Raw genomic sequence first — 26,958 nt, 5'->3', positions numbered from 1 at the left:
ACCTACATTCAGAAAAAAAAAGTCCAGCATTTCAGCATTTTACTTGCACACAAATTACAAAGAGTTTCTAATCTAATTAAATGACTAAAATATTATTTTACTTAATTAAACAGGTTATGATTGTATGTTATGTATTTATTTTTTGGTGATCACAGAGTAAACATTTGTTTCCATTTGAAACCTATTGTAATTGCTTTGTATATAGAAATAGTTTAATGTTTAATAGATTAGTTTGTGCTTTCTGCTTATGAATTAGGCAATAATTCTGCTTGATATTTTGACAATTTGGGTAGGCTCATATGTCAGTGCCAGTTACAGCCAAATAACTTTGTTGACCTGGCCGTGATTTTATTTTTATATGTAACCATGTGACACATAATGTCTTAATGATGGACATCACATGTATTAATTACAGTATCTATCAGTACCTGTCTTGATTGACGTGGCTGATACATTTGACTTTTTAAATTTTTTTTTTGTTAACAAATGATGAAATTATGTCACCAATAGGTCTGATAAAATAAACTTTAACTTTGCCTAATATTTATCTTTATTTTGGCATTACGTCTATAAAGCATTTCAGAGTATTGTTCTACGTCAGATGTTTGTGATTTACAAAAACGTAAACTGTACCAATGTAATGTGACTGCTAGAAATGTTATGTAGCGTGACAGTACTAGACACACTAGAAAATCTGGATATTCAGTTCTGTGATCATGTTTTTCTGTAAAACGTTTCCTTTTCATTGCCGTGTTATTTTTTTTTACTCTTATCCGACACATATGTGTAATACATAGGCCCGTAGAAGGCCTTACAGCTGAAATGTGTTTCCTCTTACAGCTTTTTTCTTTTTTCTTTTTGCTTTTCAGCATTGAAGAAGGAGCATCTATTCTCTCCTTCGCATCTTGCATAGTGATACAACTCCCCCCAAAAATGTGTAGTAGCAGGAAATCAGAAACACATAGCCTCACTGCTTAATCTACCATACTTACACTGAAGTGATATATTAAAGATAATGCTACAGTGAGTTTTTCACAAGTCAGTGTAATAATGGTTGATGTTCAGAGACACTGTAAGTTTCAGGAGGATTTCAAGGTTGTAATTTAGGCATCAAATTACAATGTGTTACAAAGTGTTCTGTTGCTGTAGTTTAATGGTCCAGGGTTTGACAATTTTGTTACGAGGATATTTTCTGCTCAACCACTGACTTTGCCCTGACTTCATTGATGTTACCCTGACCAAGTTCAGTAGATTCAGTAACCTACAGTACTTGTGGTGTAAAACTAAAACTCTCTTTAGAATTCACCTTTAGCTTAAGTCTTCTCTTTGTATACTAGTTTATTGTTAGCCTTTAACCTGTTTAGTGGTTTGCAGTGTGGCGAGTTGCTAAAAGAGCTGTGTGCTTTGAAGTTGTGTGAAAGAAAAGCAGCCAGGAAACGTGAGTGTCAGGAGACAAATCAAGTGGCGCTGAAGCGTGCGAAGGCTTATTTTGTATGTGTGAATTTATACAGGTAGGGACCAGTGGGGTGAAGGCTTTGGCATTGGGCTTCAAACAGTGGGCTGTGGTTTTTGTTCCAGTTTGAGTCACAAGTTGGCAGTAACCATCCTGTTTATGGTAACTCATTTCAACATTGTAAGGAGGATTTTTGTTTTTCTTTCTGCCGGTTGGATGCTAATGTACCTGGAAGGAAGAGCCAGCCATGGCTGTAAGCAGCCAGCAAGACAGGGAGGACTGCCATCTGTCTCACCTGCTGCATTTGTGTGTCCATCTGGTTTAGTCCATGATGGCATGAAGGGGCTGCAGTGTATGAGCACTGGGGAGTCGAGAGGAGGGCCGGCAGGCAGCGTGAATTATTTAGACTGCCAACCCAAATAAAGAAGCAGGGGGAGATACAGAGAGGCAGGGAGGGGGGTGATGGGGGTGAGGGGTAGAAGGTGAGAGAGCTCGCCCTCCAGATGCAGAGGAATGTGTTAAATGCATGAAAGATCTCCGATTAGCATATAAATTTAGATGTATGGAGATCATTGCACCGATCACGATTCAGTGAGTTTTATCTAGATTTAGTGGTGGCTTATTTGCGTATAAAATACAGCCAGATGTGACCAGTTAGGAGACTGTGCTAGGCTCTTCTTTCTTCCAGAGGTTAAAGTGGATTTGTGCATGTGTGTCTTTGAATAATGTGGTTTAATTAATGCAGTTTGTTTAAGAGAATCTTTTTATTAGTATCCATTATGAATAAAAAACTATAGAATTCTATTGAATTACTCTAGAGAATTGACCACTGAATAGCTGAATAAAGGTTTTCTTGAGTATCTTCATGGTCTCAACCTCCTGTACAAATTCTATACAGTCCCATTGATTTTCTAAGGGCTTGCACTATTTTAATCATGGAAATGACAGTTTCTCCTTAAAAATCTATAAAGATGTCTGCTGCTCTTTCTTAAATTTTAATATTATTGATATTTCAGTAATATTAAATGTATTGTATGTGCTGTTCTGTTTTGCTGTTTTTGTATGAAAAGTGGAGCATACAAATATCCAATTTCATTTGAAAGTAACATGATGAAAATACTTTGAAATATACTGTGCAACTAATTCTTCATATTAAAAGCTTCTAATCCTATGGAAAAATATCATTGTGCTATAATCTATCTTCATATGTTTTGTTTCATGTTAAAATAACGGCCTTGTGGATATGCTCTATTTATGTAAGCACAGAATGTGTTTACCTATCATCACATGCCTGTGAGGTAAAATAAACACAGTACAAAGGCCACATGTACTGTATACAGTATACTAGCAGTGTATATTGCAGGACTTTTAAAGATGTTATCAGAGTTTTCCTTAACTTAAGGTTCTCCTAGCTGCAGGTGGTGTGATACTTTATACAGTCTATAAACTCTTTCGCACCCTTTCAAAATAGGCATTTTATCTCACTGTGTCAGCTACTGAGACTCTTCTGGCAAAGATGTAGTTTTTGTCACCTCTAGACAAGTTGTCAACATTTCTTGTGTTCTTCCTATAGACAGCTTCAGTGTGACAAGCTCTGGTACACAATTGCTTGTTCCACATTGCATCCATTATCCTGGTGAAACTGACCCATTGCTTTTCATCAGACTTTGAATATTTTGGAGTTGAAGCAAAACCTTGTTAGAAGGGAGATGATTTTCCTTTGACTACAGGCTTCAAAGAGTATTACGCGAATTGGATTTTTAAGGTTAGTCTGGGTCAAACCTATTACACTCAAGTCACATGCAAAACTCTTATAAGGTTTAAGCCAATAACGCTCACGCTACTGGCATGGCACTGCCATGTGGCATCATCAGAAATGCTTGCCAAAAGTAGAGAAGTCACGCTATTGCTTTGCAATGGAATGGCTGCCCCTTAATTAAATAGGGTCTTCCTCTGTTTTGTATTTGCACTTGATTTTGTTGTTGTGAATTGGTTTTACTCCTTTTGTCTCCATACATTTTGTTTAACAACAATTATTAATCTTAAACGGAATCATGAGTAGATTAATAATAACAGAGATTTTAGAATGTTAAGAGTTATTTCTCAATTTGGAATAGTTGACTATAATGCAATCTTTGAGGCTAGTATAAATTCTTTTTCACTCAGTGTTTCAACATTGTCAGAATATACAGTAAATTTCACATCTTGTCCTTCAAAATAACATAGAAAATTTCTTTCCTTTCCATTCCTCAGCTTAAACATATATTACCATATAAACATTATTAACATTATTCTTTGAATTTATATTACTTAACTGTCTTTACTAACACAGTCATAGCATATATCCAGAGATATGATAAGTTCAAAGATCCTTTGTTATGTGAAAATAAGGCAAGCGTCTTTTCACATCACGTTTACAGAGCTCTGTGTCAATTTAAAAACAAAATGCAAAAAAATATTTTTTAAGACCATGTGGACATACAAGTCCATTACATTTGTCTTTCTAATACCTACAGTAAATTGTTGTGGGCTTAGTGGGATTGAATCTTTTTTTTTTCACCTCAGTCTGTATCAGGATTAGTGAACATGCTTTAAGAAGTTTAAAGAAAAATTGAAATGACTGATGGGCCCATGGTGCAAATCAAATATTTTGAGGAGCAATTTCTCTTTTGCACTGGTTTTCAACAAATGACCAAAACAGCCACCCTATTTTCCCTCTGAAACACCATTTATTTACAAACTAGAGCAGGCAGGATGAGGGAGAAATCTTTAAACAAAACAGGAGTCCCATTGGAACTAAACTGATTCTGTTTGTAACACAGCTAATATGATAAAACTCAAAAGCCCCTGTCAGCATAAAGGTATGTTTGTAATACAGAAAGGAATATCTTTTGTTGTACAGCAATGTGTGCTGTGTTAACTCTTTCTTTAAATGAACAGACAGTAGTGAGGTGGTGATTTGAACAGTGCTTGCACTTCAATCTTGCCTATTTTGTGCAAGTCTTTGATCAATAAATCTTCTGTATGTTAATACGATCACTCTCCTACTGTATATGGTAGTAATTTTGTACTTCTTTTTGTGTGCTGTTATGGCCTTCCGTATGTGTTGTGTTGAATTTGTGAACTTGAATGTATTGTGCACCAGAACAGAGTTGACATATGTAAATAAAAATGATCCATTTGCACACAACAGTTCCCAAAGAGCTCTTTTTCAAGCTATCCTTGATGAGATTTAGAAAACTACACTTATTTTGTATTTGGATTATGATGGCGAGTAAACCCTCTGAACTCAAAGTACACCTCCCACAATGCCCTCATGCTTCTTCCACCTACTCAGACTCACTTACATACACCCACACACGCACACACATAAGTGCTGCTCACTCCCTTTCTAATATCTCACACCTCAAAGCATCTAGATCCAGTAAAGGCAGAAGCTTCAGGTCTTCAGGTCAGCGAAAAAAAGTCCATCTGTTCTTGAGCAATTACTGAGGCGCTTGCGATTTCCCTGATAGATGGGCTGAATCAACTGATTTAGCTTATTTCTCTCCAGAGGTGATATTTTATTTATATGATAAAGCGCTTGGAAAGTGATTAATTTGTCAAGGGAATGGCTTGTTACTGTAAATTTACTGAACGTGTAATAAACTAGATTGCCTTAACGCAGATGGGCAAATGAGCAGTTTTTCAGTGGAGGAACGATGAAGATTGGATTGCAGTTTATAGCACTGAGGATTATTAAATAGTGATGATAATCATGGAAAACAATTCTTTCAGGTAGTTGGAGTTTAATTCTATACTGTATGTCTTGAGAATGCTATGCTCACTGCTGTATATTACGCATTTATTTTTATAAAATTAATTTGCCGGTGTTTTCACAAATAATATGCACATATGCATTGTTGTTTTTCAGCTTCATCAACATTATATTTACCAGGACTATACATTTATTATTTTTTGTTATGATTTGTTATGATGTTATGTTTTTGAACACAACCATGTTGTTTTTATTTTCTGTCACTTTGCCTGTGTTATGTACTGTATGTGTTTGTGCTGAACATTAAACACCCCTTCAGAGGTGTTTCTATGAGCTACATTTCTTAAAACCTGAGGAGGTGTAATATTCTAAATTCACATCCAAAATCTTTCAGAGGTCTGCTCCCATTCGGCACACATGGTTTGACTTGCAAAATAAGCATTTGTAAGGCACATAACTTCAAAGCTCTGAACCCTTTCTGTAGGTAGACTTGCTTTAAAATGTTTGAATAATAAACTAACCTTATAGATTAAGAAAAAAAGTCTTTGTGACTCATTTGGTTGCTTTTTCTTGGAAAAGTAAAATACTTTATATGTCTGTGATTTATTCCGCTAGTGTAACATATTTGGAGGAATCACATTTTTTGTTTCTGTTTTTCTTTCAATTAATAATGCTAAGGATAAGAGAAATCCTTCTAGCACATTTATAGATTTAACTGTGATTACTACTACTGTTATGGGTTTGGCTCTACCTGTTACAGAATAACAGAATGGAAGAATAACTAATTAAATGTTAGATACAACAAATATAATTGTATTTAAAAAATAAGGAAATTAAACCTATCTTAAACAGATGTGAAAGATATAAAAGTGTATTTTATCATTTTTTTTCTTCAGATTAAGGTATTTAATTCTGCTTCAAATGGTGAAATCAAATAAATAAATAAAGGAAGGTCTGGCCTCCAGTAGGCTCCAGCAAAGCGAATACTGCCACATTAAAAAAGAGTGGCAGAATTAGTATTACAGAACTAAACCAGATTATGGAGGGAATGTGAATTAGATTTGGTAACAGATGGTGCTGTTGAAATTTTAAGATGCTTTGCGAATGGAAGGCGGCAGCAGCTTTCTGCATCTCCTCTCGCTTGATAGACGGGTATAAATCACAACAATCCCGTCTTGACAGCCAATTTCTAGAATCTGATCTGGTTAAAGACACGGCTTTCCTGCTCCACTCACTGAAAACAACCGCTCCCCCCCTTTTTTTTATAGGCTTGTCATATTTCCTCGAGGAAAATCCCTTTTTCATCTGTTTAATAAAATGTGTTTTTAATCCAGATTTTTTTTATTATTCTGTGCAATCTCATTTCATTTGGACAACAGCTCATCTTTCCTTATCTAAACTCAGTAGACTAGCCCTTAAATAGATGAAAGCTTCATCCGCTGAAAAACAAGCTGTGTTATTTTAAGCATATTGCATATTGAAAAATGCCAAATCTTATTTGTTAATCTTTGCTCCCCATCATTGTTGTCGTCATCACCATCATTATAATAGTTTACATTTGTGTAGTGGCTTTTATCCTAAAGGGATCATCCCAGCGTGCGTAACATCTTAACATATGGGAAGGAACCCACTTCATCCACCCCTGAAGTGCAGCGATCACCTCGGTGTCATGTAGCAGCCATTATACTCCGAAAGCCCTACTAAAGAGCTGATAGAATAAAGAAATGAGAAATTACTTCACTGATTGAATTTGGGTCCAGATTGTACAAGCCAAAAGTGTCATTTAGTCAAAACCCCTACTCGTGCAAACAGCCAAGGGGTCTTCTAATGAAAAGGTTATGTGCACCTAGGTTTAATATCTCATCTGAAGGACAGCACCTCCCAAACCACAATGCCCCCTGTACCATGCTAGGACATACAGTATATAGACCACTTGCAGCAGCAACCTAATTTTCCATACGGATCCCATTCCAGTACTGTCTCAGCCAATACTTCTAATTCTCAATGAAAACAGGAAAATAATGTTTAAAAGAATTAAGTTATTCAGTTTGAATATGTAAATCACTGATTTATCTAGTTATACTGAAAAGGAAAGACAATTTTTATGTTGTACGCAAGGTTTGATTAAAAAACATTGGTGTATGGGCAAACATTCTTTTTAAGCTGTTTAGAAAGAAATACATCCACAGGGCAGTAACGGTGTTATTGGAAAAGTTAAAGAAAATTAGGTTGTGAACAACTGTTACTCTTTTATTTCACTGTTCTAGGACATGTTTATTTTTTATATGCTGTCAGTAGAGCACTAAATATGCATTGATAATATCCTGCTTAACACAGAAGTAATAGAAAATTAATTATATGGATTGTTGCAATCCAGATAAGATAAGATAAGGTAAGATCACTTTATTAGCCATATACAATTTCTTGCATTAGGAATTTGTCTTTTCGTATACCCTAGCTTGCTTTTCATGAGACACACAGGCACACAGATGAAGAGAGAGAAGCTTGAGCGCAGGGTCAGCCATTGTACAGTGCCCCTGGAGCAGTTGGGGGTTAAGGTCCTTGCTCAGGGGCCCAACGGAGTAGGATTCCTCTGCCGGCCACAGGACTTGAAACGGCAACCTTCCAGCCACAGGCGCAGATCCTTAGCCAGATGCTTTTTCATTGTTTCTTGGCTAAATCACAGCTAGGTTAAAATTAAAACATTCTCAGTGATATTATTTTCAACACAATGAAGTGACACGTTGCATGGACATTAACAACAAATTTCATGCCTTCACTTCAGAGAACTTTTTAAGTTCTAGTGATATATTTAATAGAGAGGCTTTTTATTGCTCAAGAAGAACATGTGTATATCATAAAAAGAAACAGCAGCAGGTTTGATGTTTTAAACAGTCTTGTTCTCATTGAGCTGCATCAAGCCTGATAAAGATAATACATCCGTGCCACAGAATTTATCTGCAGCTGTTGCAAGAAACTGACCTAAATCATCAAGATTTGGATCTCAAACTGCGGAGCAAGTTGTCAGACTCCAAGTGTTTGCTGCAACACACAAAATCTTATCAGCTTCTGATCACTGTGACCCAGCATTGTTGTCTAAACTGAAAATACCAGAAGAGAATGATAGGGAATATTCATGTTATGCATTTAAGGCATTGTAAGCACTATGATTGTTGACAAGAAAGCTATTACTTTTTTTGTATAATTTTGTAATTGTACCTCAGGATCTGTGTTGCATTTTGTCCACATTTTTCTTTTTTTATTGAATCACTTGAGCAATTTTTAAAGCCACAAGCAAATTGAAATACTGATTTTTTAATGCTAAAATGAGCTTTAGTGTTTTTCAACTAGTTTAATTCTTTGATAATAAAAAAGTAGGCATCATTCTTATTTTAATTTCATATTGAATATAATCTATGCATTAAGGAGTATAGAGCCTTTGCTTTTTGGGGAGTAGCAAAGTAGCAAAGGCTCTCAAAGTACTCTAGTAGCAAATGCACATTAACATTTTGATTACACCTTTTTTGTTGAATACTTTAATACATTTAAAAAAACAGACTTTCATGATTAGTAACATAAAATGTAATTGCACATTTATGTTATGAATATCCCCCAAAAATGTTGTATATTCATTTTTGATTCAAAGGGATGGTATTTACATTTTATTAGCCGGGATTCAAGCTTAAATTGGGCAATAATAAGAGTAAAATAATGAAGTGAATGAAACTAAGCCATCTAACCAACAGTAACAAGTGGACGATTATGGAGTGAAAAGGCCATTCTCCTAACAGCAGTCAAATGAAATGTAGTGTAGAAACAAGTGATGGACTCCCTGCTGGTCTCTGACAGCATGTGGAGCATGCTGAGGACAAGCATTCACTTAAACACTGATTACAGTGGAGCTCTGGACTACTGCTTGCTGTGTTTGTGCGGAACAACACTTGCAATCCTTGTCCACACTATTCATATCTGCATAAATAGAGGGGAGATCCAAATTCTCTTCTTTAGTTTGTCATAATGTGGTTTGGGCTGGCCCTCACTTTCTTCCTTGGAACATCAAGATAAAACCTTACTGTGAAGGCTACCTGAAGCCTGTGTAATTTTCCTTGGATTACAGTAATAAAGGAGGATGAGATATTTTTGTTTCTTCTCTATAGTATCTCTGTCCCACAAAGAAAGCTGCGCAAAGTGGAAAAAGGGACAACCCATGTAATTGAACACTTTTGATAATCTCCTTCTGATGTGCAAGGTACACATTTAGATTAAACTGTTGCCTCTTTATTATTAATTTAAGATTTTGAACAACTGGATATCTCACCGAGCACATTAGAGCCGGCTTTATGGGCTACGGTTCCATTGTATAAATGTGGTTTTGCCGTTATCACATTGATTGCTTGTAATCAGAGGTGTTATTTTGCAGCCAGTCATCGACAATGAAGTGAATTACTACTTTCCAACCCTGTAATGTTATAACAATTGATCTCCCGGCACTGAGGAAGAGAATTTGGGTGTGATGTATTTTTAGACACAGAAACCACTATACTCATTCTTGTACTGTACTGAATGAAAAGCCATATTATAATAAAGAGCAGGCAGAAGAAGACATTATGTGTGTAACTACTTGTCAAAGCAGAGAAGGAGAGGGACTCAGTTTTATGTTTTTTGTTCTCCAAAAGAAGAATGTTTTTAATCTAAGAGATTAATAACATGTTGTCTTACATTTGCCAGTGGATAGTGGGAACAAAAGTAAAGAAAAAAGACAAGGTTCCAAAACAAGTTTTACCCTTTTTTTAATTTAATAGTAGCTTTATATGGGGTTGTATTGTATTTTTTCATTTGCAGTTTTTCCTTTTGTTTCAGCACTTTCCCATACATATCTTTGGGTTATCTCCAAACATATTGTACAAAATATAAAAAATATACACAAGAACCCCATTTGAAGGAGATAAGCTATTTAACAAAATATTAAAAGAACATGAAGAATACAATATGAACACCTGAAGAAGGGTCCACGGCCAAAACGTTGTGTTTTTTCTCTTCTTTCTTCTTTTTTTCAGTATGGAATGAACCTATTACTTGTTCATATATAGACAGAGTGTATTTTGGAGCTGCCTTCATATTATCTGGGAATGCTGCATTTTAAATTTTCAGTTGTTAATCAAATACAATATGTCAGTTTTTCATCAGATGTCATCACTTACAAGTATTTTAATTTGGAAGACTGTGATTGTGGTTGGGTCTCACGGTCTAATCAGAATGCATCATAGTTATTGCTGTCAGTACAGCAGCACATGTGTTCTGAACTGATGCTCGCTCAGCTACTTTTTAACAGTATTTATCTTCTGCATTTTAAGAACCATATGAAAACACTTTCTCCTGAAATGAATAAAAAATCACTATTCCTCTCTCAGCTCCTGCACCTTAATGTAATGATTACATGTTTAGCTCTATAGTTGTCAAAGCACTGAATCAGTCAAACACTGTAATGAAACCCTGTCACTTTGAAGTATCAGGTGTTTTCCAAAATTGTTTCACTGTTGACTTGCAATACTTAATTTCAGCAAATAATAATAAAAAAAAATATTTTCCATTTTAGAGGCATATTCCTTAATAAAATAAGAAAGGAAAGGTGCTTAGTTTTTTTTTTGAATATTCGAAGTAAACGAGTGTTTCTTTTCATTCCTGTACATGGAAACACAGGGTCTTTTTTTTTTGCATTGTCCATTTTCTAGTACAGGGTCTCTACAGTATGGAGCCTATTCGGCAGGCAATGGGGCAAAGTGGGATACATAATTTTTTCCTACAATTTGATGCATTCACAAACTGTGTTAAGCCATTATTGTGATCATTAAAGTTTTAGTCCTGCATTTGTTGTATTTTATTGGTTTGTTATTATTTATTTTATGTGGCCCCTTAGCCGTATGATAAATTGTTGGAGATTATCCTTAATATCTAGGTCAGTGGCCCACATTTTTTGGGATTGTTGGGGACTATTAGGGAATTGCAGGGAATGTTACATTCTTTATATTCTTTCTCTGACTTTTCCAAATATTACTGGTTTGGGCAGCCCATAATTTTGTCAAAGAGAGAAATAATTTGCATTAGCAGATTTGAAAGCACTTGATTTCTGCACTGATGACAGATTGAACAGATTTTTTCTCCCCCAGTTTCAAATGCAATTACCAAAAAAGGTTTTTAAAACACAAAAATAAATTCAAATTGGGATATTTTGTTTTTCATTTTAGAGAGAATGGAGGTAAAAAGGTGGAGACTATTTTAAGCAGTTCAATATGATTTTACCAGTTAAGAGATACTCTTATTCAGTTAATATAGCTTAACCAGGATGTCTGAAATAAATTAATGTATGTTATAATGTCTCAAAAATGTGATTACAGACATAAAAGTACATAGGTGCTTTACCTCCCCTATTAAATGCCCAAACTTAACATCCTTGTTCAATTGTTGATAACAAGCATTTAATTGACTAACATATCTGGTACCTCAAAATACTGACATAAATATAATAAGTAGGTTATTCACTAATCTCTTCTTATTTACCTAGTTTGATAAATATTTTTTGTCATTCATACCTCTTTCATCTTTATTGATCACACACTTATCCATAAAAATTAATAACTAGAATTAACATATTCGAAATAGAGAATACCAATACATACATGGGCAACTATACTTTCTAATATTATAGTACAGTATGACGTTTCTGTATTCTGTTAAAAAGAAAAGAGAAGCTTTTAATCCATGCTGTACATTATTCACACTTCATAGAATAAAACTGTTGGAATATGTTTTTTTGGTACTGTGAATCCTGTGCATGAATAGTGGCACACCCTCCATACACTTGTCAATTATTATTTCCATTCATAAACCCTAACTAAATTTCATACAAATAAAATCTGCCTTAATGGCACACTATGGAATAGGACCTGTTCTGCTCGCCAAAAACAGATAAAATCATCTCCTCTTAAATAGTCTCTTTTCTGTCAGAAAGGCTTTCTTTTCTTCTAAAATATAGGCTTTAGAATTCCATCCCTCTTCGAGCTAATGTGAATTTTAGTGCCTCTAATTTTAGATTCAAGTGCAGCCTAGAATAAAACCCACCATCTGACAATTGAATTTATAGATAGTTGTGAATATTGCAGGCTGGGATTAATAGAGTCATAGAATTTCAAAGACCAAGAGAAGAGGGAGAGGGAGAGAGCTAATAACTTTCAGCTAAAGGTATAGACATAATGTCTTCAACGGAGTAAATGAAAAGGTAGCATTGTAAATGGACCAAACGTTGCCTTATCTATTAAAAATGGTACAGTATTTTTTTAAAGTACTATTTTAACACATTATTGGGATTTGCAGAGGCTCTTACTATTTAAAAAAAATCTTCTCATATCACGAACTGCAAGGACTAAGGAAATAATGTTGTCAAACAACTAAACAAAGTCTTACAAACCTGAAAGACATTCTGCCACAAAATCCGAGTGACAACGATTTCAGACTGAAACGCTTCTTTTTTCCATATATTTTGAAGCAGAAATTTAGAGAAACGTTTTTTTTTTATTGATTTGTAGATATTTTGTGGAAGAGTTCAAGTGAATGATATTTTTCTTTAGAAGATGCCAGCAAAGGATTTATTTCCTTTGGATGAACCTCTTTAATAATTTCTTTGTGGAGCCAACCAAGTAGACCTTTCTGTGATCTCTTGTTTGTTGTTACCTTTATTTGAAGCTGATGTGAAAAGAGTCAAGAACATTTATTGTAGACATATTCAGTACATTGAAAGCCCCCTGTACCACTTAGTGCATTGCATCATACCAAGGGTAAGAAGAGCTTTGCATAAATCGATTGATGCTTGCTGAAAACATGAGAAACAGCTGGCTGGAGTCAGCACATTTATACTTGGACTATTACACACAGCAGTTGTTTAATCGGGATACATGCATCTACAGAAGCATTTGTTTCAAACCTTGCTTTTTTTAAACCCTAGTACAGTACAACTAATCACCCATAGGTAGTTGGTACTTGTGCATGTGTTTATGTTGGTGACAACTGAAATGTGTCTATTTTTCACAGAGCATATACAGCAGAAAGGAAAGCTAAGTCACAAAATCTGATCCTGCATTTTATTTTGTCTTAGATTGTTTATGTTAGTGATCTACAGCAGATTGAAGTAATGTCACAACTGTGTGACAGGGAGAACATGGTAATTACAATATGAGAAACACATTGTTTTTCAATTAAAGGGGAATGTTTGAGGATAAGATGGTCTCCTAAGTTTGTCTTTCTTTGGTATGTTTTTTACAAAACTACTGGGTATTTAATATTTTTCACATAATCAGTGCATTCCTTTTAAAAAGGTATAAGGTATTAGTATTTTAAAAGCTGAAAACTACTACTCAAAGGCACAGTTATAACCATTTTTTTTATTGCCCCCAGAAGACTTTGTCTTTTTACAAGCCAACTGGATTTTAGAGCCCTAATTTAAGACAGGTTTCCTTAATTAAAAAGCCCTTTGTGTGGTCTCTGGAGCTGCCATCATTATTTGCTCTCTCATTTGCATTTTAAATCTGCTCAGCATCCTACCTAGTTATTTTGTTAACTATTGTTGGTGAAAGAGGTATGGTGGCAGAAAGAGATCAGGTTGAGAATGGGGGCTGATGTGGAAATGCCTCTAAATTAAATAATTTACAGTGTGTCTGTGAGCGAATACAGGGCCTGCTGGATTGTTGACTTGGGAGAAGTTTAATCCCTTCACTTTGGCCTCAGAGCTTCTTTGAGACAAGGGAAAGATATCTATTAATTACAGTACTCATTAATACTGGTTGCTCCCAGGGATAAGCTAAATGGAGGGTGGGGGACAGGGAGCAGTCTGACAGACATAGCCAAAGAGAGATTCATTACAGATACTTAAACAGAGAGAGTGGGGGCTCTCTTTAAATACTCCCCAGTGAAATAAAAAGGTCTTCCTTTGTCAGACATGTGCAACTCTCTGATTTGTGTTGGTGCTTCCGAAGTTTTTGTTGACTGGCTGTCGAGACACTTGATAAAGCTCCACTGTGCCCTAATGCTGATTACTTTCATGTTGAACAAGTCGATATTGACTAGTGAATGAATGATGATTGGTACCTTTGGCTTTTTTTTTTTGCTTACATGCTTCCTTTCGTTTTCCAGCAGCCCTGAAGATAACTTATTTTCTTACTTGTCTATATGAATGTTACAGGTTTTTTTCACAGGGTAATACTTTGTGTTTTTATTTTGGTGCTTTGCTAATCAGACTTGAATAAATAAAAATACTTATTTAGTGATACAAAAAACTTAAATCTTCATGATCATAATATAATTGAATTACCTGCTGTTTAAACATTTGGCTGTTCCGTTAGTGCATTGCAGAAAACAATATAATTTGCTTTTTTGCAATCTACATTCTGTGTGGTTTGTATAGCAGTCTGATCCAAACTGCATGGTGCTGCATCAGTGATAGAGCCCACAAAGAGGAAAGGCTGTATTGCCAAGCTGATCTTAGTCAAATGATTGAAAAGACCAAAAACAAATCTTGAGAGGCAACATGCAAATCCTATCCAACTGCCCATTGCATAATTTTCTCAAACTTCATCCCAAAATTAGTCAAAGCATGCACTACACATTTTCATTGAAAACTGTTTTTTATTAGAGTTTCATCTTCTGTTTTAAATACTGAGTGATTTCATGCATTCTGATATTGTTATTAGCAAAGAAATGTTAAAAACATTAACTCTGAAAATATGAATGTGGAAAAATAAGACAATAACATTTAAGCTTTTGTTAAAAGAAGCTGTTGCAATATATTTTATTGTACTTCCTTAATATTTTATAACTGGTAAGTTCCGGCTTTTTAAAAAAAAATGTTGTTTCTGCATGAGTGTTCCTGTATGAGTGTTTCTGTATGAAGATGGAACCCCTTTCTGTATAAAGTTTCTGTATGAGTGTCCAGTACACATGGGTTATTAGAGCAGAATACTGAAAGTAATAGGAATTTGGCATTATGTTGTGGGTGAAATGTGGACACTGTCTAGAATACCAACAAGAAGAGCAGACATCTTTTCTGGAATTATTAGTGCTTTTGCTTATTTTGTTCTCCCTCTCCCTCTCCCTCTCCCTCTGGCAGGCTCCTCTGCAGAATGTCAAGCAAGGACCGGCATATTGACTCGAGTTGCCCCTCATACATCAAGACGGAACCCTCCAGCCCTGCCTCCCTCACAGACAGCATCAACCACCACAGCCCCGGTGGCTCCTCTGATGCCAGTGGTAGCTACAGCTCCACTATGAACGGGCACCAGAACGGTCTGGACTCGCCAACACTGTATGGTCCCACAGGCGGGCTGGGTCCCAACAGTGCTGCCTCCAAACGCTACGAGGACTGCTCAAGCACCATCACAGAAGACTCCCAGATCAAGTGCGAGTACATGCTGAACTCCATGCCCAAGAGGCTGTGCCTGGTATGCGGAGACATCGCATCAGGCTACCACTATGGCGTAGCGTCTTGTGAAGCTTGCAAGGCCTTCTTCAAGCGGACGATTCAAGGTTGGGTTTGATTCTCTGGTTTTGAAGCCATTTTAGTTCCTCCCTACTATCAGAGGAAAAAAAGTCCATGGGAAAACATGCACACATCTAATATACAAACATATAATTAAGAACTCCATGTGAAATGTACATCTCTTCAGATAAACCAGATGAATTTGCAGACACCCTTGAGTTGCCAGACAACAGATACTCTCATTGGTTGTTCATCTCTCTTAAAACAAGGAGAACACTCATGAAAAAACAAAACAGTTGTTTCATCTGCCATCATCAATGTATTATTAAAAGGAATGAGAATACGTTAGCTAGGGATCACAAATGAAGAGGATGGATTAACATTCTTCTTCCTAAAATTGCTAGTCCATGTTGCTTTAAAGCTACTGATCTTTAGTTTATATGTATACACAAATCTGTCAACGACTGGTCACTCATCAGATACGAGCCCACTTCAGTACGTTGGATATTTCTTAACCTATCTTTGTGATACTGTCAAAGCAAAGCCATTTTCAGGGATTCCCTCATACAGATTCTTTGCCAGGAATGGGCAGGCATTCTGCACAACAGGACTTCTGATGTCATTCACATGCTATGTAAGTGAGTTGCTATCTTACATATCACAAAATATTAACCTCTGTGTTCTCTGAATACTCCGGTATAAAAGGGCGTCCTTGTCACTGCATATCCCTATGAAAAAAATAACATTACATTACTCTATACAATTTATCCATTTCCCAATTTAGCAGCCAAACTTAACATTTAGAGGGAATAAAAGATAAAGCTGAGTTTATATCAATCTTAATGACACTACTGATCACCAACTTACAGAAGAAAGACAGCACCGTGTGAGTGGCTCAAGGTAGTCTCTCAAAAGTACCCAGAGACTTTCCTCATCTGTGACATTTGCAGCACTGTCTCTTCTCAAAAATTCCGGATGTATATAGGAGACCACAAAGCTGGAGATTTCGTATCCAAAGCGCTGTGTTTGAGGGTTTGGCAGGCAGCAGCTGTGGCATGCTTCCAGTGACACCTGACACTGCACATCACCTGAACCTATCATTACCTTATTTAGTCATTTGTGTCCACAAGTTAAAAAAAGCTCATCATTAGCCTTCCATAAGAATGGATTGTAAGTAGAATTTGTTCTTAAGGCACATTGCACTCTTTATGTACACAAATGCTCTGGTGCAAACTCATTCCTTATATTATACATTTATTAGACCTCATCTGATGTGATGATGTCATGTATCATAAGGTAATCAAATTACATTTATCAAAATGAAAGTTGATCCAACTGCTCATATAGTGTACATACAGGTGTAGACAAATATGAACATTCCTATATGTTGTTGACTTATAAAGTATATAGTTAAAATTTACTTATATATTAATGATACTATTAAATGCACTTGAACTCACATTCATCCTAGCAAGTGCTGCTTAAGAGTTTGCAGCAAATTAATTTAACATACAGAGTGGTGTTAAAATATATTTAAATATGCATAATGTTTGTACAGTTATAAAACATTGTTAAAATTGATTAAAAATTAACAGTTATTTATATTTTTTTAAAGCAATACATGAGCAGTGCTGGATATTTTTAATTATTGTATACATTTAAAATTTACAATGCTGTTTACAATAATTCCATATGTAATTGTAATTTCACATGTGTTAAATTTATCTGTTAACACAGCAAAGTATGTCTCCATTTCTGACTGTGTTCTTTCTCAATTACACTAAAAAGGGACACTTTTTTGTCATAATTTAACTCCTTGCAAATTCTCAGCATGTTATGTAGTACTTTAAAATGTATTTTTTGACCACACAGACATTGGATCCTTCGCAATATTGAGAATTTAATGGCTTCTTAAGATTACCTTGTTAATGAATATTGGACCCTATTTAATGGACATGCATAGTTTAAATACTGTTTCCTTGTTGAATTAGCGGTCTTGAGCATTTAGTCTCCAAGCATTCTTGCTAATCTGCTTTTTAATGAGGAAACATCAGTTCACAGAAGAGAAGTCAATATAAATCAGTGTTTACAAAGTCTGATTAACTCTGAAATATTTCATCAGCATCAAGGTCCCAGACGGGCCCAGTGTTAATTGCATGAGCCTGCGTGCTGTTCAGAGAGCCTCTTACAAACCAGGAGAGCTGCAAACATGAAATATCAATGTTACAATTACACCCCATCTCCTTTCCAAAGACAATTTATGCGCCTTGAGCATTGACTTCCTCCCCCCTTACCTTCCCCCCTCTATTTCTCTTGAGAACTATAAACAAAAAAGACATTTACATCAAGATACTAATGCACATACATCGACCTAAGAGGCTCTAATGTGGGGTGAACTTTGTTTTTTCCTGTACACAGCATGGCAAAGTGCAATTTCAGCTTGTGTTTTCCCCCTAAGGATAATGTCTTTGTAGTAGAGAACAAATATAAAAGTGTTATCATCATTTCTCAATTTAATTTCTTCTTAACATGTAATGTAACTGTAGAACTAAGAACTTACATATCTTTTTTTCTTACAATAGTCTCCTTAAATCTTTTCTTAAAAGGGTTGCCTGAATATTCAACACTGTGCCATCTTAAGAAGCTTTTTATGCAACACGTTGCTCTGCGATTGAAAAGGGTTGATAACAGAATTGTGAACATCATATCTATAAATGTAACTGTACTTTACAGTATGATGACAGAAGCTTTTAACACTCTTTCAGCATTATTTATTTTCTAGTTTTCTAGTGAGAAAACCATTATCCGAGATTTACTAACTTGTCTTTCAAATCCAATTTAGTATAGAATCTTTTGGTATAAATATTTAGAATTTTATAAATGTGTTTAATGTTGACACTAAATCACATTTTGGGTGACTAGATGTTGGTTTTTATTCCTAGCAAAGTTCTTCAGGTTATTAGTAACCTGATTATTAGTGGAATTTTCCTCTGGTGATTAATATTCAGTAAATGAAAAAATAATAAACATTGGCAGTAAAGGATATGGCCATACTGGACAACATGGAAAGGCACGTAAGAATTTTTAAATAACAAACCCAATGTTCAGTTTATTCCTTGGAAGTTCAACTAAATGGTCACTTCTTCAAGGAACAATCAAACTGGAAAGTCAAGCATCCAGTTTTGTTTGTTATATTTGTTCCATGGGATTTTCTTGGTGATCACAAAGTTCTACTTCCTAGAGTCTACATCTTTTATTATTACACATTGCCTGTATGTTTTGTTTCTCTACTAAATTCAACACGATTATCTCATATTTAATAATATTTTGAACAGGATTGTAGTTTGTTTTATAAGCAAACCCATAGTTTAACTAAATATCTACAGGAAAAAGATACATATTTGACTTTCCAGTATGTTCTTGTGTTGAGAGCTTGGAGTTTACAAGTTTAGTCATGGACTTGTCAAAGTAATTCAAAATTAAATATCTAAAAAGAATAGATGTACTCAAAACAAATGTGAATTTGATATGCTTGTTGGTGGCAGATCATGACACATCCATTTAATGTAAACACATTTTCAGATATATGTATAGTTTATTATAGTTCAAACTGATATTCATTTTATGTTATTTCTGTGTGTTGTTAGTTTAGAAGATTTTAAATGAGCTGGTCAGCATTCCTTGACATCTATTAAACACTTTGTTTTTCTTCTCCCTACATGCCTTGCCACAGGAAACATTGAGTACAGCTGCCCTGCAACCAATGAATGTGAAATCACAAAGCGCAGACGTAAGTCTTGTCAGGCCTGTCGCTTCATGAAGTGTCTAACAGTGGGAATGATGAGGGAAGGTAAGAATTATTTTATTAAGAATTGATATTATTTAATAACCTCTATGAGTTACACCCAGCCCACCACAAACTACCTTGTTGGAGAAACACTGGGGACCTTCACATTTTTTATCAGACAAACAGCAACCTTGAGGACACACATCAGTACCATGTGCATGCTGACAGCTTGAAAATATGTGCAAATATTGATCACATTGTGAACAATGAAAAGTGAACAGCATGGTTTTCGGAACATGCTTTGATGTGTAATCCAGTACTTATTGTAACTGTAGTATTTCTTATTTGTAGATTTTATTGTCCACTTCCAACGTACAGTAAGACCCATGACCATGTTCTAAAATTAGATCAAGTTTCCTACAGAAAATATCAAGTGTTCTTTTTTATTTCTTAGGTGAATATTTTTTAATATTTTCCATAAGGGCAATGGATGATGTAGACTCTATACATATTTAATTATAAATTAACTGTACTCATCAGACATTTGACTATGGGAAAAAAACTACAAAAATATTGTTCTTCCAAGCAGTACAGTTTGTTTAAGTTTTACTTTTCCTTTTCTGTATCAGTACAAGTGTTTTACAGTAATGAACAAACGCACCCTCAGGCAAGCACATTTTCTTGGTCACACCAAAACACTAAAATACCAAAGTTGACATAAACAAATGCATTCTACGTTTAGAATCTGTACACTTAAGCTATTACATTTTGTGGAAACTAGTTGAAATATTTTTTAAAAGATGCACAACAAGATAAAAACAGTAATAAATATGAATGTATAAAACACTATGTCAATTGCAGCATCAGTTTTAAAAACTGACATTTTTACAGTTACTGTACATCTGCAAGTATTGTAGTTTATTGAATCATTTATAGTAGCTATAACAACTGTATATATACATGTGGTGATATGCAATGTAAGCAAAATATTCTGTGTTCCTATTTTTTAAATATCTAGTTTAGCTCTTACTTATAAAAAAATATTGTGCACTAAAATTGTTTTTGGACTGTAAAACCAATATACCATATTTTTGACAATAATGGCTTACACTTGTATGTTTGTAAAAGCTATACATGTTTGATATTTGATTTTTATAAAAGGTTTTCCTGAATAACAATTCATAAATAGCTATTTTAAGAGTGCCACATTTGCCTATGCACCAGATTACTGTGGTAGGTATGTAATTGATAAGACTGGGGCATGCTTGAGAAAGGTCTGAAGGATGTTCTGTGGTTTTTGATATGGCGGTTTTTCCCATGAGCTCCCAGACAAATTGTAGGCTTTTGTTCTTGCTTCTAGCCACCCATACACTCATATATCAAAATGGCACTGCCATTTGTTGTAAAGTGTTCAAATTTGATATAGGGGTCCTGCTCTACATATGAATAAGGGTCATTTGGTAAATTGATTCATCAGTTTCCCTATTTTTCGAAGAGACATATAAGAAACATGTACTCACATATTCATTACAAAAGTCTTGTCACTTGCCACTTCACCTTCTTTTATAGTTATTGCTTTGTTATTCTTGTTGTTGTTTTCCCATGAACTGTAATACTGAGGCCATTTTAAAAGAATTCCTGACCTTTGAAAAAATAAGATGATATAATTAAGAATGAAACAATGAGATGTAAAAATTGTCTGATCTCAATCAGATTTGTCAGAAAGTTTTAATTGCTGATTGATTGGAACTTCATCAAGAATATTAATATGGATCGTCATTTTGAAAAATCAATATAAAAGGGCTTGGTTGTGGTTGGGGTTGGCGGTTTTTACAAGGGTAGATCCGACTCAAATTCAAATCTCTGCCTGCTGTCAGAGGGAAAGGTGTTCTGTAATCCAGAGATGAAACAGGAATCCTCTCACCAGCCCCTCCCCAGCTCAAGACAGATTAACTGCCACAGCTCTGGGGTTTCCCGGCAGAGATCCCACAGAATTAATGCAGAGTGATATCACCAGCCACATCTTAGGCCAGCACACTGAGGAGCACAGGGGGGAATCGCTCAAAACGTACTCCTGCCTTGTGATAAATCTCTCAGTGACACAAGAAACACACTGCTTGTAATGAAGCTACTGTCTGCTCGACTGTTAACCAACTGCCTTAAGTCCTTTTTAAAGTAGCTTGCCCATTTATCCATTCTAACATAAAAAACCTTTGCTCTTTAATACTGGCTTGATGGCAAAGAACTAGAGCTCTCTTACAGCACACAGTGCTCTGTAGAAATCCAGTGTAGTATGGTTCATGGCCACAAATCTAGCTTATGCCCAGCGGCGAGCCAAATGTTTCAGAGGTACACACTAAGCAGCAAGGAAATTGTGGTTTCCAATGCTAACTCAGCCACTGGTTCACTGCCTGACCCTGAAGGCAAGTCACTTCACATGCTTGTACCTCAGCCTATCCAGCTGTAAAATTAGATTCAGCCAGGGCCTTACTGGAAAAAGAGAACCAGGCTTGTCTTCCTGGTTGACTGCTATCCTGTAGCTAGACTTCGTCAGAAAAGGAAAAGAAGTTAAAAAGAAGTTTTGAAGGCCTAATATATCTTTTTCAGCTCATTTCTAGTTCGGACATCAGTCACTGGGAAATTAATAAAAAACGTAGGAACAAATAATTCCAAACCATATCCTAGCAAATACGTGCTGCTAGCCATATTAACGGATTGCTGAATAAGAGTGTGTCACCAAAAATATAAAAATCACAAAAAATGCAGTTTGGTTTAATGCATAAAATCTCATGGAGGCCATGTGATTAATCCTGTATTTTGGAGTAAGAAAGGTAGTAATGTTTTTTTCATGTGCTTGTAAGAAAACAAATGGTGATACAGAGCTTTTACCATCCCTCATGTCTTTAGCACAGACAGATTATATCGCTCCAGGAGTGTAGTTTTTAATGTTTCTTTGTCAGAATTATGATTGACACAGGGTTTTCAGGCTCCTTAGACACCGGTTTGTCACCAGAAACTCAGTTAACATCCAGATCTTTAATCTTCTCTTTAACATTTACCTGAAAGTGACCAAGATCTGTGCAAGCTATAAATGGATTTAAAATGTGTAGTTTCTTATGAATTTCAGGTTTGTTTTTTGCATTTAACGGACACATTTGGATCCTAAGTAAGCAACAGTATGAAAATTATTTTTTCTATACTTCTTCTTTGGTTCTTTGATTTTTGTATGACAATGTCTGGCAATCATTTCTAATTTTCCATTAAACATATTCAGTTTTCCATGGACCATAATCCTACATTGTGTTTATTTTCATTTATCAGAAGGACCAGAATTATAATTTCGGTCCTTAACTGATTGTACACCACAAAACACTCCAGCAGGATTTTGGTAATGCTCTGCAAAGTGGTTATACGGCTTCTTAATGATTATAATTATTTATTAACTCTGTTTTTTGGCATAGTATAATTGAGCAACAGATTAATTTGATCCAAAGGAATGGTGATTTTACTTTTAAACTACCAAACGTGTGCACAATGTCAAAAAAAGCTTTATTTTCACCTTTTTCTATAATCTGGATCTTGTTGTCACAAAGCTGAACCTCATACCCTCTTTCAATTCACTAAAACTGTGTCCATGAATATTATTATTGCATATAATTCTAATTTATTTACTTAGCAAACATGCTTATCCAAGTACAAATTATGATACAGAAAATGTATATATGTATATGTAAATTGTGGGCATATAGTAATAGTCTTTTTCAAAATTGCTCACCTTCCTTCAATATTTTTTATAATCACTGTTCAGTATGTCTCTATTCCAGAGTTCTGCTGACAAGAGAAGTGACAGGAAGGAGTCATTGGGCTGGTTTTGGGCTGTTTTGTGAACAAGTGACACAATTCCTGAACAATCAAACCAGCCCAGTTATAGAGGCTCTCTAAAATGGTGTTGTCTAATGAAATTGTGAAATTTGGATTTAGACAGCAGTGCTCTCTAAAGTTAGACCTAGTTCTCTGGAGAGAGACAGCAGTGAATTTCCCCCTCTTGAAGTTACAAACTCACAAGTCTCACAAATGAGAGCACACAGCCATACTGCAGAATGTGTCTTTGCTAAGATCTTACAATTACATCAGCCAATAAAAAAGTCACTGGCCAATGAATGAGCATCAGCTCTAGGTTCAGCAACCTCATTTTACAGTTTTTCTCTTCTTTTGTTTTTGTATTTACATTTTTTTCAGTAAAGATACTGTATAAATCGATAAGGTACTGTAAAGGATATTTGAAATATATACATATACAGTATTATATATTTATATTTACAAATGTAATCTATACATATAAATAGTGTTTATGTCACTCTCCTGAAGTCCTTTAATTATTTTTGTTTCTTCTATTCTTACAATAGCTTCCATAAAAAACAGGACACATGGGTTACTAACCATATTTATTTTTCTAATTGAATGACTAAATTGAATTGAATGATCTAAATCAACTAACCTGCTTAATTTAGAGGTAACCTGCTTAATTTAGAGGTGAACAATTTCTTAGAGCATCCCTTCAAAATTGAATCCTTCTTTTGTATATTTATATGTGTACATTTTTAATGTCTCTGTACCTGCGGCTTTCTTACCTAGATACATAGTTGAGAAGAATCATTGGAGGCTTACTGGAGTCTGGCTGCTAACAGAGGCCTACTGAGAGCATCTGTCTCACCTCCACCTCACTCTCTCTCAAGCTGTCCCCAACACAGTGGATCTTTCTGTCTCCTTCTCTCTCTCCTATTGCTCTGACTAGGAGCATAAATCATCCTGCTGTCACAGGCTCTTGCCTGCCGGATTATGCAATGCCTGTGTTCATTTGGAACCAAAGAGAACCAAATGATGGGCACTGGAATTGTGAATGGATTTGGTTTTGTTACAGGTCTAAAACATTCCACAGCTTTTTATTTTTATTAAATAAGAGAATATCGATATTTAAATTAGCTTACTGATGGGACCTACTATATTCAAATCAAGCATCACGTTTTGTGAATGTCCTAGTTTAAAACCTGGAGCATGAACCATCCCTTTTGAGCCATTTTCATTTTTTGAGCCATGAGACATTGCAAAGTATTTCATTCCTGGAGGGGTGACAATGACAAACGTCAGCAGTTTGGTGACATTATTAATTACTACACATTTTCTGGAAAGCTTTGAACTTTTTTAAAACATGTTTATCTTTGGGGTAGCATTGACGTTTAATTCGAACGGTTTAGTTCGAACCTGGTGTGTCTTCTGTGTGGTGTGTGAATTTCATTCCAGTTGCTGTGTGTATTTTTGGTGAGTGCTCCTGTTTCCTCCGAAAGTTCAATGTCTTGCTGACTAGGTTAAATGATGTACCTTAATTGTCTCCTATATACAGCAATAACTTCATACCACATGCATGGTGAATTCTGCCTTGTGTATCCATTGTGTGCCAGATTAAGCACCATTTTACCATAACATTGCATTGGATTAAGTGATTATTGAAGACGGTTCTTTAGCTTGCTCATGTTTTCTTTCCTCTTCTATTGGGATATCTATACATTTACTGTATTAAGCCTATATCTATCAAACTGATAAATACCAGTACAAAAGGCACAAGGCTTTTATAGAGCACATTTACAATAATCCCATTTATAATCCCACAATAATACTGCAGCTAATGTAAATAATAAATTTACATTAGCTGCAGTATGTTTGCTTTATATTTGGGATATCAATTTTGTTAGTTGTCTTAAATTGTAAGGCACACCTCAGGTAACACACTGCTTTTGGTTACTGCCTTTTGAATGTTGGGCATTTGGACAGCATTAGAATTCTGACTGAAATTAAAAGATTATTATAAAACTGGAGATATCTTGTAGTTTGCCTTCTAAAAAATACTTGCTTTTTTACCCCCCACACCATGCAGCAGACATCACGCTTATAAAGCAGATTGTCACAAGGCTGTTAAATATGATGACAGCCTCATTATCATGTGGTAAATGACTGGCAGTTCCACTGACTGCACCTATCAGACAAAGCTGCCAATCAGATATTTCAATTCTCACAATTCAGCTTTTTTAATGTTCTATATACTGTAATGACTTTGCAAAATATAGGAGCTGTGAAAGAGAGTCCACAACAAATGAAGACCATATTTTTAAAGTGTAACACTGATGAAAAGACCAAACAATTTCTCACTGTTCATAGTGCACTACAAAAAGCATGGTGATCATCCCAATCAAGGCTTGTAGTGTCTCATATCTTCACTAAATGAGTGTATGATTCCTTTCTACAGCAATGATTTTTTATCATAATCATAATGCTGTTGGTATTAAGAGTATAAAGCAATAGCTATATGTATATTTATAAAATGAAGAAGAATAGGGTTTTATAATCTTTTGTAAACAACAAACACAACATGCTGTACAAGACTACATATGTATATAATACATGACATATCAAAAGTATTAAAACTGTACAGATTTTTTGGTGAAATAAACTCCTGAAGAATAAAACAGAATATTGCAATTAATGCTGAGATGCAATACTAAGAAAATATTCTTTAATAAGATAAAATCTAAGTTTAAACTGATTATAAACTGAAGTGATTACTATATTTTAAACAGTATGATTTTTTTTTGCTAAGTTATCATATACAAATACAGAACACTGTAGGACTGTATACTGTAATGTTATAAAATAAATTACTGTATATGGCATACTGTATGTTGCTTTTAGACATACAGTGCATCCAACTGATATTCATTGGATTCATTGGAACATTTGAACTGAGGAAGTTGTTTCTTCTTGCCATTTTAGCAACACTATTATTTTCAAGGTGGACCCCAAAAGCTGAAAATACCATTTATGTACATATACACATACAGCATTCACAGTGATTCCTTAACTGATAAATTAATGAGGAATTATTGTTTTTAGCAATCACACATTTCTCAATAAAGAACTCTTAATTAATTTGATTACAGGGGAAAGCAGAAGATGCACTCACTTATCTGAGTGGAAATCAAATTTTGTATTTCTAGAAAGCATGGAAGGAAGATGGAAAGTCTTGCCAGACAAAACAGTATAAAACAAAAGACTGGATTCCTTTCTGAAATATTAGTATCCGAGAGCCCCCCTCACCTGTTGTACCTTCCATACTTATGTATTGTCGGCACAACACAGTTTGGTGTAAGTAGAACAGCACATTGAACATTGCAGCGTTAGCAATTTACATTTAGGATATCCCCTCTGGCAGTGCCTAAAACGGCAACCGATAATTGCAGCATTAACTAACTGTAATTGCTGAAATTCTGAGTGAAGGGAAAAGGTCAGGCAGACATTATCTCACAGTGTGAGTGTGTAGACTTCAAGACGTTGCGGCAGAAGGTACAGCTTCAGAAAATTGCTGACCCCCCCAACCCCCTTTT

At 35.2% G+C, this 26,958-nt stretch overlaps 1 protein-coding gene across 14 annotated transcripts in view; it reads left to right on the top strand.

Annotated features, from left to right (window-relative positions):
* esrrga (estrogen-related receptor gamma a) overlaps positions 1–26,958 on the top strand; it is a 248,828-nt gene that overhangs the window by 163,980 nt on the left and 57,890 nt on the right. For 9 of the 14 annotated variants that reach the window (XM_069180143.1, XM_069180121.1, XM_069180145.1 and 6 more), the window contains 2 exons: positions 15,367–15,783; positions 19,458–19,585. In XM_069180143.1, coding sequence (XP_069036244.1) covers positions 15,380–15,783; positions 19,458–19,585 — 532 coding nt within the window. In that variant the 5' untranslated portion in view covers positions 15,367–15,379. The other 5 variants (XM_006625710.3, XM_006625709.3, XM_069180128.1 and 2 more) reach the window with 4 other exon arrangements.

Source organism: Lepisosteus oculatus, chromosome 2 (genome assembly GCF_040954835.1).
Source record: "Lepisosteus oculatus isolate fLepOcu1 chromosome 2, fLepOcu1.hap2, whole genome shotgun sequence".
NCBI lineage: Eukaryota > Metazoa > Chordata > Actinopteri > Semionotiformes > Lepisosteidae > Lepisosteus > Lepisosteus oculatus.
This window is presented reverse-complemented; position numbering and strand designations above follow the sequence as displayed.